The 15,661-nt window shown below is 37.1% G+C and overlaps 1 protein-coding gene across 14 annotated transcripts in view; it reads left to right on the top strand.

The window, feature by feature from the left end:
• The window catches only part of RALGAPA1 (Ral GTPase activating protein catalytic subunit alpha 1), a 132,790-nt gene that overhangs the window by 95,747 nt on the left and 21,382 nt on the right, over window positions 1-15,661 (top strand). For all 14 annotated transcript variants that reach the window (XM_040599625.1, XM_040599623.1, XM_040599621.1 and 11 more), the window contains 2 exons: window positions 3,061-3,219; window positions 5,087-5,214. In XM_040599625.1, coding sequence (XP_040455559.1) covers window positions 3,061-3,219; window positions 5,087-5,214 — 287 coding nt within the window. The remainder of the gene's footprint in view (window positions 1-3,060; window positions 3,220-5,086; window positions 5,215-15,661) is intronic.

Raw genomic sequence — 15,661 nt, 5'->3', positions numbered from 1 at the left:
GGAGCACTATGTTAGTGTCAGAACTTCTTCTGATTTGCTCCTGAAAAAGGAACAGAATGACTTACCCAGAACCTAATTGTTCTCCAAACACAAAGAAGAAATCAGCAGCACCCAATCTTGTTTATTTGTCTCTTATTTTTGTTAGTCTTCTACCTCCTATAATGGAAACAAGGCACTGATCATAGTTTTGATATTGAGTATTTACATCTGGTTCTAAACCGCCGTTCATGGTTTATACCCTCATCCACCTGCTTGCACCATCTGCTTTTGACTCTCAATCCGTTGTATGACACAGAGATGCCATTCTGTGCTTTATCTAACCTGGATCTTTGCCACATCGTTCTTGATAGTAATCATGAGGTAAAATACACCTGACGGGACTTGAAACTCCTCGGGATAATCTGATCCATTTTCCTTTTCCTGTGAAGAAGTTAGTGCTTTTAGCCTGGCATGTATCCTCACACCTCACTCTATGGGGTTATAAAGCAAACTTTGAAAAAAGTCACCAACGGCTTCAGTACACTTGGCACGAAAAAACACATATCCCTTGTCAGTACTCCTCCTCTGGAAAAACGGCACAGTATGCTTTTATCCCACCAAAATCAGTGTCAGTCTGATGTGAAAGCACGTGTCCGTAGTGATGCTCTGCCTGGGTAGCTTTCACAGCTGTGCAAGAGCTGGTGCCCTGTCTGGTTGGCTGCGGGTATCAGTGACGGGTACACAGGGACAGCCTTTGATAAATGAAATTCAGAGGCAGCGATGCCCTCAAGAAGCTGCACTATCTGAACTCTTCTATATGTTTTGGATTTGAATGGCATTTATTTGGGATGTACACTGTCACCATCCCTGCTTCTGAGTTTGTTGTCTTTGAACCCATAGATGGTAAGTAAAGGAGGGCTAATTCTTTCAGTAAATAGTTAAATATTGCTGAAATAGGGCTGGTGCAGAGCAGTGGTGGGTCCGTCAGTCCTAGTTCTGCTTTTTGGCAGCCAGTTCAATGAGTTCAGTTCAGTCAGCGCACCAGATGGCCACCCCTCAATCTAGGATCATGTAGTTTTTTCACACTCCACAAGATTTTATACCTAAACTGATTTGCCTCTTGCTTTCTCTTCAGTTAGGCAGCCTCATCCTCCCTGAGCTTTTCACTTGCTTCTAAGCGTGGGGCCATCAGGCCCTCATACCCTTCTGTCATTGTCATATTTCAGCAGATAGTTTGACTGGCGCTTCAGCAAGGAAGGCAGGAGAGGTTCAAGCCCTCAGAACAATTCTACGCTGAGTTGTCTCCTGTGATGTTTGCCATTGTTAAGTGTCAGCCAGGGTTTATCTAGCTGGTGTGTGTGTGTGTTGCATATCAGTCATTCAGTCTGTTGCTTGGTTTTGTTCTAATCTATTCAAATAAAACTCACCATAGAGAATGTTGTTGCAACCTGGTCTGTTGTTGAGCTGAGTTTACAGTTGGCACAAGAGCATCCCTAACTAAGCGTTGTTCGGAATAATTCAGCCATCTACACACAGAAGAGGCAAGACCAGCTCACTTAAAAGGGACTGCAGTCATTGTGGGTTAGATGCATGTATGATCTGGTCCAGGCAAAATAAATCACTTTTTGAGCATCAGACAAGATGTAGGGTATTGATGCCATCTGTCCTTTGCCCAGTCCAACACTGCAGAAGATATTTGTTTTGCAGAAATACAGCCCTGTTTTTCAGTCTGATAGAATTTAAAGCTAGCAGAGAAGAGCGGAGGCAGATTAATTTTTAACTTTACTTTTTTTTTTTTTTGTAAGTCTGCTTCTGGCAACCAATATAAGCCTTCAGATAAGATGAAGGCAGCATTCCAGGAGGTTTTGTAAAATAAACAAGTGAATACTTGCAATGAAAATTTTCTGATAACTGTGTATATGTTTTGCTTTTATTTAAAGTACAGTTACATTCTGAAAACGAGTACAGAAAATTGTTGTCTTTTTATACACAGTAACTTCTTGTAAGTGTTCAAGATTAGTATCTGCATGTTACCCGTTAACAGCAGTTCACAGTGCTGTCTTTTGCATAGCATCAAGATGATTATTTGACAAATTCTACTGACCTAAGGCTGTGCAAACAAACTGAAAACTGGGGGTGAAGACAATTGTCAGCTGTAACTCGTGAAGCAAGGAAAAAATGAGATTCCATCTTGAATTTTCAGAAATATCCCTTACTGGAAAGAAACTCACATTTAATAATCCGAGTGTATTTAATCAGTATATGCAAAGCCTCTCTCCGTGATTTGTTTATCAGATGGTAATGCTTAGCAGTACAAGCATTTTGGGAGCTTCAGTGCAGGTAGTTCCAAAGTGTTCAAGATCTTCCTTAATCTGGTTATATGATTACAACTGAGCATACAGCGTGGATTTTGAGGAACCCATTTGGCCATTCTGAGCCAAATCAAGAGCCATTTGGGGTTTTTGAGGGACAGGGTGTTGTTTTTACAAAGTTATACAGGTTTCATGGGAAATGAGCATTTAGTTAGTTAATCCGGGGGCCATGGAAAATGCAGTAGCTATTCTCCATTAACAGCTTTTCATTTGTAGTAGCCAGTTTGGAATTTGGCTAGAATGATGAAGTTAAAGACTGCTTACATACGAAACTTTTAAACACATGTTCATTCATATCCTTTAAAAGTTCATATAGAATTTAGTAGTTTGCTGGCTGTCAGTGATGGCAACTTGAAAGCATTTTAGTAAATGAGATTGACTCGTTCTGCGTTCTTGAGAGACTATCAACAAAAATTTAGCTTTCAGTAGAAAACAGATCTTTTGTTTTTGGTTTTGTTTTTTTAATTTGACATATATGTTAATTTAAATAGACACTGATACCAATGTATACAAATATATAGCACAACCCAATACTACGAACTAATACTGTCATTGAAATTGTAAGAGCACTATAGTGTAATTTGATTATTTCACTAATTTTTCTTCATTTATTTTAGTGGGTTTGTCCTTTTGAAATACGAGCATTTAGTGTAGCTGTATGGCTATAGAATATATTTAAACTGATGGGTTTTTATCCCTGCTTTTCCAGCTAAGACATTTAGGAAATGATGAAGTACACATTGTCTGGTCGGAGCATACTCGAGATTATAGAAGAGGAATAATTCCGACAGAATTTGGTGATGTTCTTATAGTTATCTACCCCATGAAAAACCATATGTTTAGTATCCAGATCATGAAAAAGCCTGAGGTAAGAGTTTGGTGGTTTGGGGTTTTTTGTATGTTGCCTTTGTATGTTTGATATGAACTGAGTTTTGTTTACAGTCTGAGGTTTTGGTATCAGAGATTAATCCACAGAGCGATGTGTCTTTAGCATTGACAGTTGCAGTGGTGGTAGGAGGAAGAGCTCCAAGTACAACGCGTAGTAAAATCAGCCATTTAACATTGCAAAGGCCGGATCCTGCCAAGCATATCTGCTAGCATCATAAACTGGAAACAAAGATAGAATATTTTGTGTAATCATGTAAATATTAAGATGAACTTGGCAAACTTTTAAATCAAATTTGATATGTGACTGTGGTGGATGAATAATAGCTTTCTCCAGCTTTCTCCATCCATGTCATATTCCCCTTTCTTTGTCACAAAGCTAGTTTTCACTTTAGCTTTACCTCCACAGAATGTGGAGATTAATGTAGCAAAGCAAGGCGATTCAGTTCTTAAGCATATGAGCACATGCTCTTCCTAACGACTGTTCCTCAAATGTCTGTGCTGGCCCTGTTCTTCATACAGTGGTTTAAGGTAGTGAACACTGACGAAGTAAAAGTAGTCATGAGTGTTTGTACTGTGTAATTTCTCTGTGTGATGTCACTTGCTATGAATTTCTGTACTTTAACTATTAAAATTCTTTCTACAAGCACTAATATTAATAAATGAAGTATGACAGAAATAGGAATTCCCTCTATATGATGACTGCCCCTATCTGATGACAGGCATGAAATGATACCCAGTACATGGTCTTGTTATTACCGGGTTTCTTGTGTTTCTTTTACTACTTTAAGTACACAGAGTTGCGTTATTGGGAGTGTGCAGGTTAAGAAAACTACGAAGAGCAGGGATTGTTGTTAAGTCCAACAGTTGTCCTTGTACATGAGAAGTGCCTTCCATCTCAAAACTACATTAAATGACTGAGGGCAAAAATAATACAGGGATCTGAAATTCTTTTGCAGCATTGGTTTCATCTTAGCAGGAAGAATATTTAGTGTACACTGCTCCCTATGCTGGCCTGATGCCCGAACTTTGCTCTTCTTCACGTGCTTTTATGCTAGCAGCTTCCGAACTTTATTCATGTGTTCAGGAAATGAAGATACTTAACCGAGTTTTAATTTTGTCCTTTTTTAGTCGCAAAATGATGATTGATTAGAGAGAAATATAATGCCAAAATATTAGAACCATCTGTTCTGTAAACCTTTTCAGTGTTACCTGTACTAAACATCAAGGTTTTCTACTGATGTCACAAATACAGCTTTACACTTAGTGTCTAGAGGCCAAACTTTCACCAGAGATTTCTCTTGTAAAGGGTTTACAGTCCATTTGTATAGAAACTATAGATAAAAAGTGCAGATAGAAGAAGAAAAGAAAATGGGAGGTGAGGGTCGGTCCACCAGTAATTGTATGACAGTTACACATTGAGTTGGTCCTTATGAACATGTTATATCTAAAGCCATGATAAATATTATTTTGAGCAATTAGTCCTTCTGTTTACTACCGCTTACAATATTGTCATCGAGCCTTTCAACCTCGTAAACATCATATGCATGACTGTACCTGGGATTTTTGCAGCAAACGTGGAAAAATGCTTTGATGAGACATAATATTCAGATGGTTGCTTAATTTTCTTCAAATGCTGTGTTATCTGTTACCAAGGATATCAAGCAGTTATATGGCTGTATATTTGCACAAGAGAAAAGGTCTGTCATGGAGCACAATAACTGGTCTGATTATCTAGCAATGAGGAGGGGAAAAAAAGATCTATTTGAGTGCTCTATTGTTAATGTTGATTGCTAATTGTTATAGCTAAGATCTTGCTTTATGTTGAATTTCTTAATTTTTTTATTCAGGTTCCATTTTTTGGTCCACTCTTTGATGGTGCTATTGTGAATGGAAAAATTCTTCCTATTATGGTTCGTGCAACAGCTATAAATGCAAGCCGTGCTTTGAAATCATTAATCCCATTATACCAAAACTTGTATCCTTTCACTCGCATGATTTCTGGAGTATATACATTCCCTTGCAGTTCTACAGATATGATCTTCATATTTTCTGTCATATTTTTTTCCCATTAACATAGGGAAAATATTTTATTTGTTTCATGGTGATGGTGCCCTTAGGAAACTTATACACATAGAATAGTATTCAGATGAAGACCAGCTTTTTTTAATTAAGTGAAGAATAGATCCGATGCTGAAAAATTGCCCGTTTCTAGTGTTTTACAACATGTACTTATCATTTTTTATTAACAAAATTATTTTAATGACCATTTTGTGAGTAGACTTTCTAAAGTAGCAATGTCATGGTGTTAATAATCTTTCTTTCCTTAAAGTTATTAAGTATTTATCAAGCATTAATGTGACTTAGTTTTGTTTTCTAGTTATAAAAAGGATGTGAATGCAGCTTTCTGTCAACATGAGAAATTTGTTACATATTTGTCATACAGATTGTATTGTTCTGCTCAGAATACGAAGTTGTTGTCAAAACGTTGTTCATGTCTTTGTAAAGATGTCAGAAAATATTATCTCTTTTATTTTATTTGTTGGAATTGAGATTGTAGTTTTTTTGAAAGGGCTGATCAGAGAAGAACAGATTTACCACCAGAAATTAAAAAACGTAAGGTAAGTCAGTCACTTATACCTCTCTTTCTTAAGATTGAGTTCTGTTATACACCTGTTAGTTAAAACAACAAGAACATACTATTTTTTCATTTCATAAATTAAAAGATGTTTAAATTTTGATCCAAAATAAATTCTGTGCTTAATTTCTGCCCAAGCTGGAGATACTTGTATTTGTCATGTGATAGATTGTTGCTAAAATTCTCTGGTTTTCCTAAGGCTCACTGTTATTATTGACAGAGTTTTGGCTTAGATACGATGAAGTGGATTTACAGATGAATGATGGATAGTGTTTGATGTGATCGCATTAAATGACGTTTGTGCCATTTCTGTAGTTGACAGATGTTGATTCATTGTATTTTTATGTTTGGAGAGGTCTGATCTTGTTGTCATTACTCAAGTGGCTTAATCAAAGAATTTAAAATGTATTATCATCGTTATACCATGAAAACTGATGGCTTATAGCATTATTTTGATGTATAGTGATGAGCAATTGGAAAACAATTCACTTTGAAATAGCAAACTTTCAGTACCAGAAACCCCCACAGCCTCGTATGTTTAAGCTTCTTTACAGAATATGGAAGTTGTAATAAATTCCTTGGACATAGCTTGCCAGCTCAGTGTCTGGGAATTGGCCCGTTCCTAAGAGCTGCGTATTGCACTTTGAATTCAGTGCTCCAAATTGTACTTTTTTATGTGCATCAAAGCACTGCGTGTCATTTATGACATAACATGGCCTCCACTGAAATGTTAATATTTGTCTCCTAACATGGTTAGCATGTAACTGGAAAGCATTATGTCTATTTAATATTATATAGTATTGATTGATGGGTTTCGTATCATCACTTGGTAAGCTTATGAAGCACCAGTTGATAGGCACTGATGTTAAAGGGCAGCTTTGTTAAGTAGTTGGTGGTATTCTTTTTCTACCTGGCTTGGGGTATCTTATATTCGGTGCATTTTACAATACTTTAAAAATAAAAAACGGGGGTGTGGGCACTTCTTCAAAAGCTGTTTGCTTGGCGTGAAATTAGAAAATACTCTGCAAACTTCCCTGGCTTGAATTAGGCTATGGTTGAGTCAGTTGTGTCAGTGGAGAACAGCAAAAAAATGTTAAACTTCAAAGTTTGGCCTGGCTCTCAGTGGTTTAAAAAACTCTTGATTAAAAATGTCATGGACATGTTCTTGGTGTTCAACCCATGGCCAAATTTGAGGTCAAGAAGGAATTTCCCTCCTACAAGAATGGCAAAGACTGGTGGGTGTTTCCTGTAACATGGATATGGTCTGTTAACTGGGAGTATTTGAAAATTGAATCTAATTATGTTCCTGCCATAGCAGGGAATTGAAGACATCAAGGACTGTCTTCAGTGTCTCCTGCTTTTTTCCTCTGGCATATTTTAGCTATGGCTGAAGCAGTTCACTACTGGCTTTTAAGTTTGTTGTGGACTGAAGGGTGTGGGGAAGAGCATTTTATGGTCTGTGGTTAAATAGCTTTTCTGGAGACCCCGCCAGACTTGATGTCTGTTGTGGAATTCAGGACTCATTGATTAAGGTGGTCTTTCCTTGTGTTGGGAGTGTGGCTGGAGCAAAGAAAAAGAGGGCTCAGAGTGGTGAAAGCAGTATGTTTGAAGAGGGAGGGGGAAAAAATGAACAAAAAAGCTGGTTTTTAGAAAGTACACCAAAGACAGGACCCAGCTGGAAAAAAGAAGCTGATAATCAAGGCTTCCCATGTATCCAGGACCGTATCAGTATCAGTGAAAGAGAATTCTGAAGCAATCTGCTCGAAATTAATTTTTGTTTACTTATGACTATCAAATATACTGGAACAGTGTCAGTTTATTAGGAACTTTGATGATGGTTAGTAGACATTCAGTTGAACATGCATCTTAAGGAGCAAGAATGCGTGCAGCTTCCGTCAAACAACCCCTTTCAAGCCCTACACATCTGCATTAGCTCTCCTGTTAGCGTAGCAGACCAGCAGAAATAGTTCATTTCAAAGCCAGCACCAGTGTCTGGGTGACTCTGTGCCTGCTGGTGTGTGGTTCGTTTTGCTGTGCTGTGTAATACTTGGTGGGCACCTTTTGACTCAGTGTGGAGCTGGTGATACATACGTAGGTTTGTGTTTGTCTGCTTTTGAGGAATATTTACAATGTCACTTTGTAGATCTTTGTGGAGATGGATCAGGGTAAACTCTTAATTTTACTAGGACTGTGTTGATTTGCTTGCGTACAGGATGGTAAGAAAGTGGCACTGCATTTGGCCCTCCTGCTTCCAAGGAGGGCTTATCCATCCTCCCAGGTAGTGCATTTTCTAAGTGCAGACCTGACTGAAAAAATCAACTGCCATTTGTAATCAGAAGGGATATTCAGTCCTCTTCATGTAACCTGATTGCAACTTTTTCCTTATTGCACTAGTCTGTTAATCACGATGTGGCAATGGGTAGTACGTGTGAATAGTATAATAATGGTTGCATGGATACAGGAAATTCTGCTCATCTCCCTTTTATAGTCTGCCCCGACTTCGAGCATGTATTGTATGGGCTGAAGTGGCTTTCTGAGTTTGACATACTCTGTCGATCACCTTCTTCTTTCTGACATTGTTTTGACACTTCTGATAGCAAACTTGGATACCGAAACACTTTGAAGATTTGATTTTATTAATGATTTTCAAAGGTTTCATCTGCTGTGGGTTTTTATTCTTTGCTCAGAATACTATAGTGGTATGTTTCTGTATTGTAGTATTTTAAGAGGAAAATTTTACTCAATTTATCAGCCAACATCAGTCGCGCATGGCAGGTATCCTGCTTTAACGTGATGCTTGGCATATTCATCACTGCAGCTGTGTGAAGAGGATATTGCTGTTTTGGGGGGAGTCTGCATTGATTTGTGGCATTTGCTTTAGTTTCCCCTTCAACAATTCTGCAGTCCCTCACTATATTTTGGTGGCCTGGCTTTGTCGTTAACAGTACCCCCTCACCAACAGGCGGCATGCGTGCATACAGCCACAAGTGACAATACAGAATACTTGTATTGTCATGCTAATGAAGCAGCAGCACCCCTTCTCTGTCTCATAGCTGATGTGTTTCTTCTTCTGATTGCGTTTGTCCTTATCTTAAGAAGTCCATGCCATCTCCTGAATACACTCCAGCTGCAGACACGCTAGGAAAACTTCCAAGACTTATAACTGCAGGTGTGATATTGGGACTGAATGTTGAAAACAATTGTTTTCACTCTGATGTAGAACAAGGAGGCTAATGTTTAGGGGATTGTTAAATATTTTATTTACTAAAGTGCAAAGAAATTCCTGATAGGAATAGTTTCATTCATGGCTTGCATCTCAGAGCAAGCACTTTGCCACATTCTGAATTTAGAATCTACCATGTGTAGGAAATGGATCAATACTAAATATTTTGAACAATTGAAAGAGTGGCTTCATATGAAATTTTACTTGAACTTCCTGAATAAACAACAGATGTTAGCCAGATGCCAAGAGGCGCACCAAGGTAACAATCTGTACTTGGTGTGGTAGGCACCTCCAGTGGTCCAACTTGTTAAAATTATTACAACAAAACAGGAGAAGTACTAGTAACCTTGTGGGAATGAAATTCCAATTGTGCAACAACTGGTGTCACTTTTTGCACATTGCACACAAATTTCAGAGTGCTAACAATTACTCCAAATGATCTGCGCTTCAGATAGTGCAATTCAGACACCGTGCTTTCTGCCTTATGTAGTATTCCTCTCCCAAAGGTTGCTACCCGATACGTAGCTAGACACACAGTAACAAATGCTATTTAGCATCTTTGAAATCTGCAGTTTGTTGAAGTTTTAGAACCTGGAATATTGATGACTGTTTTATCCATAACCAGCGTTGCATAATTTTCATTTCTTTATAATAATCTACAAAGTCTTTGACCTAATTTCTTTTTTTTCATTTCTTTTTTTTTTTTTGGTGATATGAAACAGATGAATTAAAATAGTAAAAATATAATGCTGTTTTAATTATTCCACCTACAAAATATTAGAGAATAAAGCTTAACCTAAATGATTGGGTAAATTAATATTCTTTTATCAAAACTAGAAGATTTACGTATCCCCCATCTTTTTTTTTACATTGTATGCCTAAGCAGTTGGTACTTGATGCATTGTAGCTAACCTTTTTAGACAGTCGTCTTCCAGAGAAAGGGAAGTTATTAACCCTGCTTGGCATCTGACAAGACAGTAACTTCTTTATGAATAAAATAATATCTTTGAGTGGTTTGTTAGAAGTTTCCTCTGTATTAAAAACTCATAGCTCAGAAGAAGCTTTCTTATGTGATACTCAGCTATGTGAAACAAGGAAGGATTTTATTGGAACTGGCAGTATCGCTGTTTGTTGTGCCTGCTTGACCATTATCTGCCAGAAGATAGAACTGCAGACACTGGAAAGCTTATCTTTAAAAAGAAAGTATTTGTTATTAATGACATATAGCAAGCAAAGAGATTCTTCAGATTCTCTGGCCACATTTGTTTCATTTAATTAAGATTATTTATTTGATTTACATTTTCAAACTAGAATTTGTGAAGATTTTGGAGATTTCTCACTAACCACAAACTTAGAAGCTAAAGCTGGAAAGCACTGATTTTGGCAATGCCAGTTTCCTTTTCTCTTAAGTCCAGTAAGTTTTCTATCAGATAGAAGCATGAGCGTCTGTAAGAAAAAAAAAAAAAAAAAAAGAATACAGTGACACTGCATCAATGATAACTGTGTATCAAATGGAAAATCCATAAGGGGTGCTCTGTCTCCTTAAATATATATCATGAATTTATTTTTCACAGGGCCATTAATTTTGGTATAGTGAAAGGAATAATGTATGCCATTAATATGTTCTGATTTAGAATTTTTTTGAACTGCCATATGCCAAGAATCTTGGCAAACTTTGCTATACTTCTGGCAATACAATTTTGATACATTTAATAAGGTTTCAACATACCTGTTACCTCATAGGTGGGAAAAAATAGACATTAGAAATAATGCATGATGCACTTTGTAGATACTACTTTATATGCTTTACAACAAATAATTGAAAATTTTAGGATTTTAGTGAATATTTATCCCATCCCTGAATCATACCGTTGTAGGCTTATCTGATATGAAGTCAAGTAAGAGCCATGGATGAGTTCATCATATGACCCCTGCCGTTTTTTCTGGAAGAACATAGAGTGATTTCTAAAATCTGTTTTACTGTTTAGCAATGGAAATGGTTTTCCAAGTTCAAGCAAGAATCTTCAGGTGGGGAATATGATGTTCAGTCTTTCTTGTACTTTGATGTGCTCAGTTTTGCTGTTCTTCCAAATCCTAGTTCTGCTGACAGCTCACTTGATCTTTTTATAATTCAAAATGTGATTAATTGAATGCTGGCATACAATGGTATAACATGAAAAACTGAAGATTTCCAAGGCATTTATAAGTATCTGTTCAGGTGTTTCAGTTTCAAGAAATCATGTAACAGTTTCTCTGTATAAGACCTCAATATAAGAGGAAAGTTTTATATCTCAATATACAGTCATGCGTGTGTGTGTGCGTGTGGTATGCAGTAAGTGTGCAGTCACAGTAAGAGCTGTTTTTATTATCCTCACAGAATTTTCCCCCTGAACTATTATATCAAATTAATGTATTTTCTTTTGATGTCACAAGTCTATTTGAACAATAAGAGACTGTTGTAAGGAAAATTCTAGGGGAAATACCAGGCAGATTGGATTTCTTGTAAACCATGGGTGGCTGTGGTACTCAGAATGGCAAACCACTAATGCAAAATAAGCAAAATGCTCAGTACTTAAATAGCAGCTGCATTTAAGAATGTTGATGTTCGAGATTAGTGTTTTAATACGTTATATGGAAAATTGGTAGAGTTCAAAGTATCTCACATAAAGAAATGGTATACATGATGGCAGTGTGATGTAATAGAATCATTTAAAATAACTTTTGTATGGATAACATCACACTGAGGTTTGCCCGATTAAAAAAAGGCCAAATGAAAAGACAGCTAAGATTCCAAAGCATAAATTGTGCTATTTATGTTCGTTAAGTATGGTTTGAAATCCTGTCTTAGGGACATCTTACCTAAATATATATCTCATGCTGCTCAGTAAATGAGGAGAGTATTGATTGGCATATGCTGCTTAAATCGATCACCTTGACAGCCAGAATTACAGTGATCTGTCAGTATTAATGACTGTCTTTCCAGCCTTGATACCTCTCCTTCGCTTGTCTCGTCTTGCCTCACTTCTGTTTGAAGTGCATTTTCTTGCAACCTCTGGTTTTGTCAGGGTAGGTACTTTTGTAGGGTTTTTTTGTCCCCTGAGTCCAATTTATTGCCTTGATCATGCAATTAGAGTTAAAATGCAGCACCAGGGAGCAAAAATAGGCAGTGTTCTGAGTAACAATTGGACCTCAGGGGTAGTGCAAGCCTGTTCTCAGCCATCTTTTATTAGTTACCTGTTGAAAGAATAGGATTGTTTTGCAATGAATAATTCCAAAGCATCACTTTAAATGCCTTTGATTTTAGCCACTAGAGACAACCGATTGAACGAACATTTGTGATAGGTTTTTAAACTCTTGCCTTAGCATTTGTCATATAGACACTTCAAATAACTGCTGGAGAAATACTTGCAGTTGTGTGTACCAAGTTGCTGGGTTTGCTGCATTTTCATGTAGACATACACATCATTTCAATTGGCTTTCATGCATTTTTAATGTGAGGAATAACTTGAAGTGTGAGGCTTGAAAGCTATGTTGTAATGTAGTGTATAGTCTGCGCGGTTTTTCACGAAACACATACATACTTTTCTTTAGCAGCAGTTCTGGATTTGTACGTGTTCAGGTAAACATATTTTTCTTCAGTAATTGCCCCGCTTCTAATCCCACATAACCTACCTTCCCTGGCCCAGGTAGTTCTGCTGTCTCTGCCGCCTCTTACGGGCTATCTGCAGATACAAACTGGGATGCTGGGAGTGCCTCTGGAAGAGCTGTAGTGTGTGTAAGCACATGGGTGTAAGTATAATGCTGTTATCATCAGCGCAAGATATATATAACTTGGTTTTTAATTGGTAGTACAGCTTTATTTACTAGTTAGTCTTCTCTAATGAGATGTATGAGACTCTTAAAAGTGGTAAAAAAAGCAAAATATCAAAGGAGACAAAACTGATTGTCTCTACAATTTTCTGCTGATAATTGCACTTATAAAGAGCTGAATGCTTTGCTGATGTTGTAGAAAATTATGGGGAGACTCAAATATTTTTATGCTGTTAAGAAAAATATATTCTAGGTTCTTTTACTTCTGCATTCTTTATAAATTGCACCCATCTGAATTACCCATCCAGAGGGGGGTATTGGTTCTGCTGATTTCTGTATAAAATATGGATAGGCTTATGCCGGTGGCATTCTGTTTTAGAATAAAAGGATGTTAGTGGGCTACCCTGAAAAGCATTGAAGTGCTTTGTCAGCCTTCCAGAACTCCTGAATTTGGATCTGTCAGTACAGATTGCTTGAGGGAGGGGAGTTCCTCTTTGTTACTGCATCTTTTTAAGGTAAGAAATTTTTGTCTGTTGTAAACTGGAAGTTAGTAGAGCAATGACTTTTCCATTATAAAATGTGTTTTAAATGTGCATAGATCCCTCTTTTAAACAAAAATTTGCAGGGAGAAGGCTGAGAGTCCTTAAACTGGAATGAAAAAGATAAACTAGTTCAATCTTACACAGAGTTGATTGCTGTGTACATAACACAAAATGACAGGTTTTTTGTTAATACCTACTTAACCTTATTAATTAATTAAACATTTTGGATAACAAAAGCCCTTTGTTAAAATGTTAAGACTTTGCCCTCTTAAGGTATTAAAATTCATACAGATTTCTTTGATAGCTCTCACAAGTCTCTGAATAAAAGCAGGGAAGATTAAACAATTTTTCCTGGTGTTTCTAAAAATTAAAGGAATAAATGTTTTTAAACTATTTGAGCCCTATTTTTATGTCGAAAAAGACAGCATTGTTTATTGATTTGATCCTTTCTAGTCATAAACTCACCCCTAATAATAGATAAGTGACTTGCAAGCAACTTGAAAAGATTTGTACATTAAAACAGTAAAAGCTGTGTCTATATATAAAGAATAAGTACATACCATTGTATGTGGTTGATTCTGATATTGTATATCAGAATATTTAATATAAGGTGGGAAGTGTGGGAGATCATTCGTAACAAGCAAAACTGACAAACAGTAGTGTCTGTGAGATAAAATGATATTTTTGAGTGAGTTGAATAAGATATTGGCAAACTGTTTCTGCGTCATTCCGCCTATGGTAATCAAGACAGTTGGGGCATGCTTTCCAGTGCCAACAGAGGGATTAGAAGATGATAGGTACCAAAAAAAAAATAATGAGGAGATTAATAGAAGCTAGCACATTGGTTGTCTTTGTTCTCCTACAGGTCTGTATTTCAGTTACTAAAAAAAGAGGTTATATATGATACCTGTCAGTATGTAGAAATACCTAGCTGGAGATGGAATATACTTCATGTAACAATATTCACAAATTAAACAGGTCAAAATTATAATAAGGAAGGGTGTATTTGTATTGTTTATTCTCTACGTGCCGCATACTTAATAAAGAAACAGAATAAACTAGCATAAAGCAAGGATTAAAAGTTAGTATTATAGTAATTGGAATTACCATATGGTAGTCCAAAGGACATGAGTCCTAATCATAGCCTGGCCGATCACATTAATGTCAATACTTTCTAGATGTTAAGAAAATAGTTTAATTGCTGATTAACTGCACCTGAATAGATCTGTGGGTCACGAATACATCTATCTCCTTCTGAATGCTTCTCCTCCCAAACACAGAAGAACGCAGACTATTAGAAAATCTTTTAGTTTCTGCTTGCCAAACCATAGTTACCGTCCATCTGTTCTTGCCAATTGTGGAAAAAGGTCAGTTTTCAGCGAAGCCATGCGTTTCACAGAAGGTATGTGAAGTGAAATTTCACAGGGGACATGATGGATCCTGATTCTTAGTGATAAACCTTTGGGGCCAGCAGGGTTGGCATATGGTTCAGCATGATAGGAAGGCTTGGGTTCCCTGGCTTCACTTCTTTGGCGTGGAACTGATAAAACCTGGCTCTTAAGTAGTGTTTCGCTGGACACCAATCATGGGCAGCAGGAACTGCCCATTTAACTCTCTGTGGGAAGGAAGCCCAGGCTGTGTTCACAATAGTGCCATTGTAGTGCTGCAAACTGCTCTCAACAGCTTGACAGCACTGGGGAGGAGGGTGAAGGGGCTGCTTCGCTAATTGCCCTTCAAAATAAAGAAAGAGGGAAGTAACTGAAAATTCATATTTCTTTCCTTCCTTTAAATAGCAGAAGCCTGTCTTCGAGTTTTACGTTGTTTTTAAAACCGGCTTTAATAGCCTCCAAAGTGACTTGTAAGTAGACTATCTCATACCGGCACTGCAGCAACCCAGGGTAAAGAGAAATTGGTATGAAAGAAAAAAAGGAAGGCAGTTCTAAAGTTTATTAAGGTACAGCCTGGAATTAGTGACGAAATGTATCATGAGAGGGGTTTGCTTTGTTACTGTGTCGTGTAGAATTGCAAATTAATACGTATCTGTATGTGCAGTCTTTTTAGTAGGCAATATTTAATACCAATATAATTTGTATTTGTGTGATTTTACAGATTGTAGCGGTATCTTCATGAAAGGCACTTTCTTTACTGTTTCTTTCATCGATGAATATGTCTATATACAGAGAGAATATTTAAGGTAGAAATTTAAATATTT

Source organism: Falco naumanni, chromosome 7 (assembly GCF_017639655.2).
Source record: "Falco naumanni isolate bFalNau1 chromosome 7, bFalNau1.pat, whole genome shotgun sequence".
In the NCBI taxonomy this organism is placed as follows: Eukaryota; Metazoa; Chordata; class Aves; order Falconiformes; family Falconidae; genus Falco; species Falco naumanni.
This window is presented reverse-complemented; position numbering and strand designations above follow the sequence as displayed.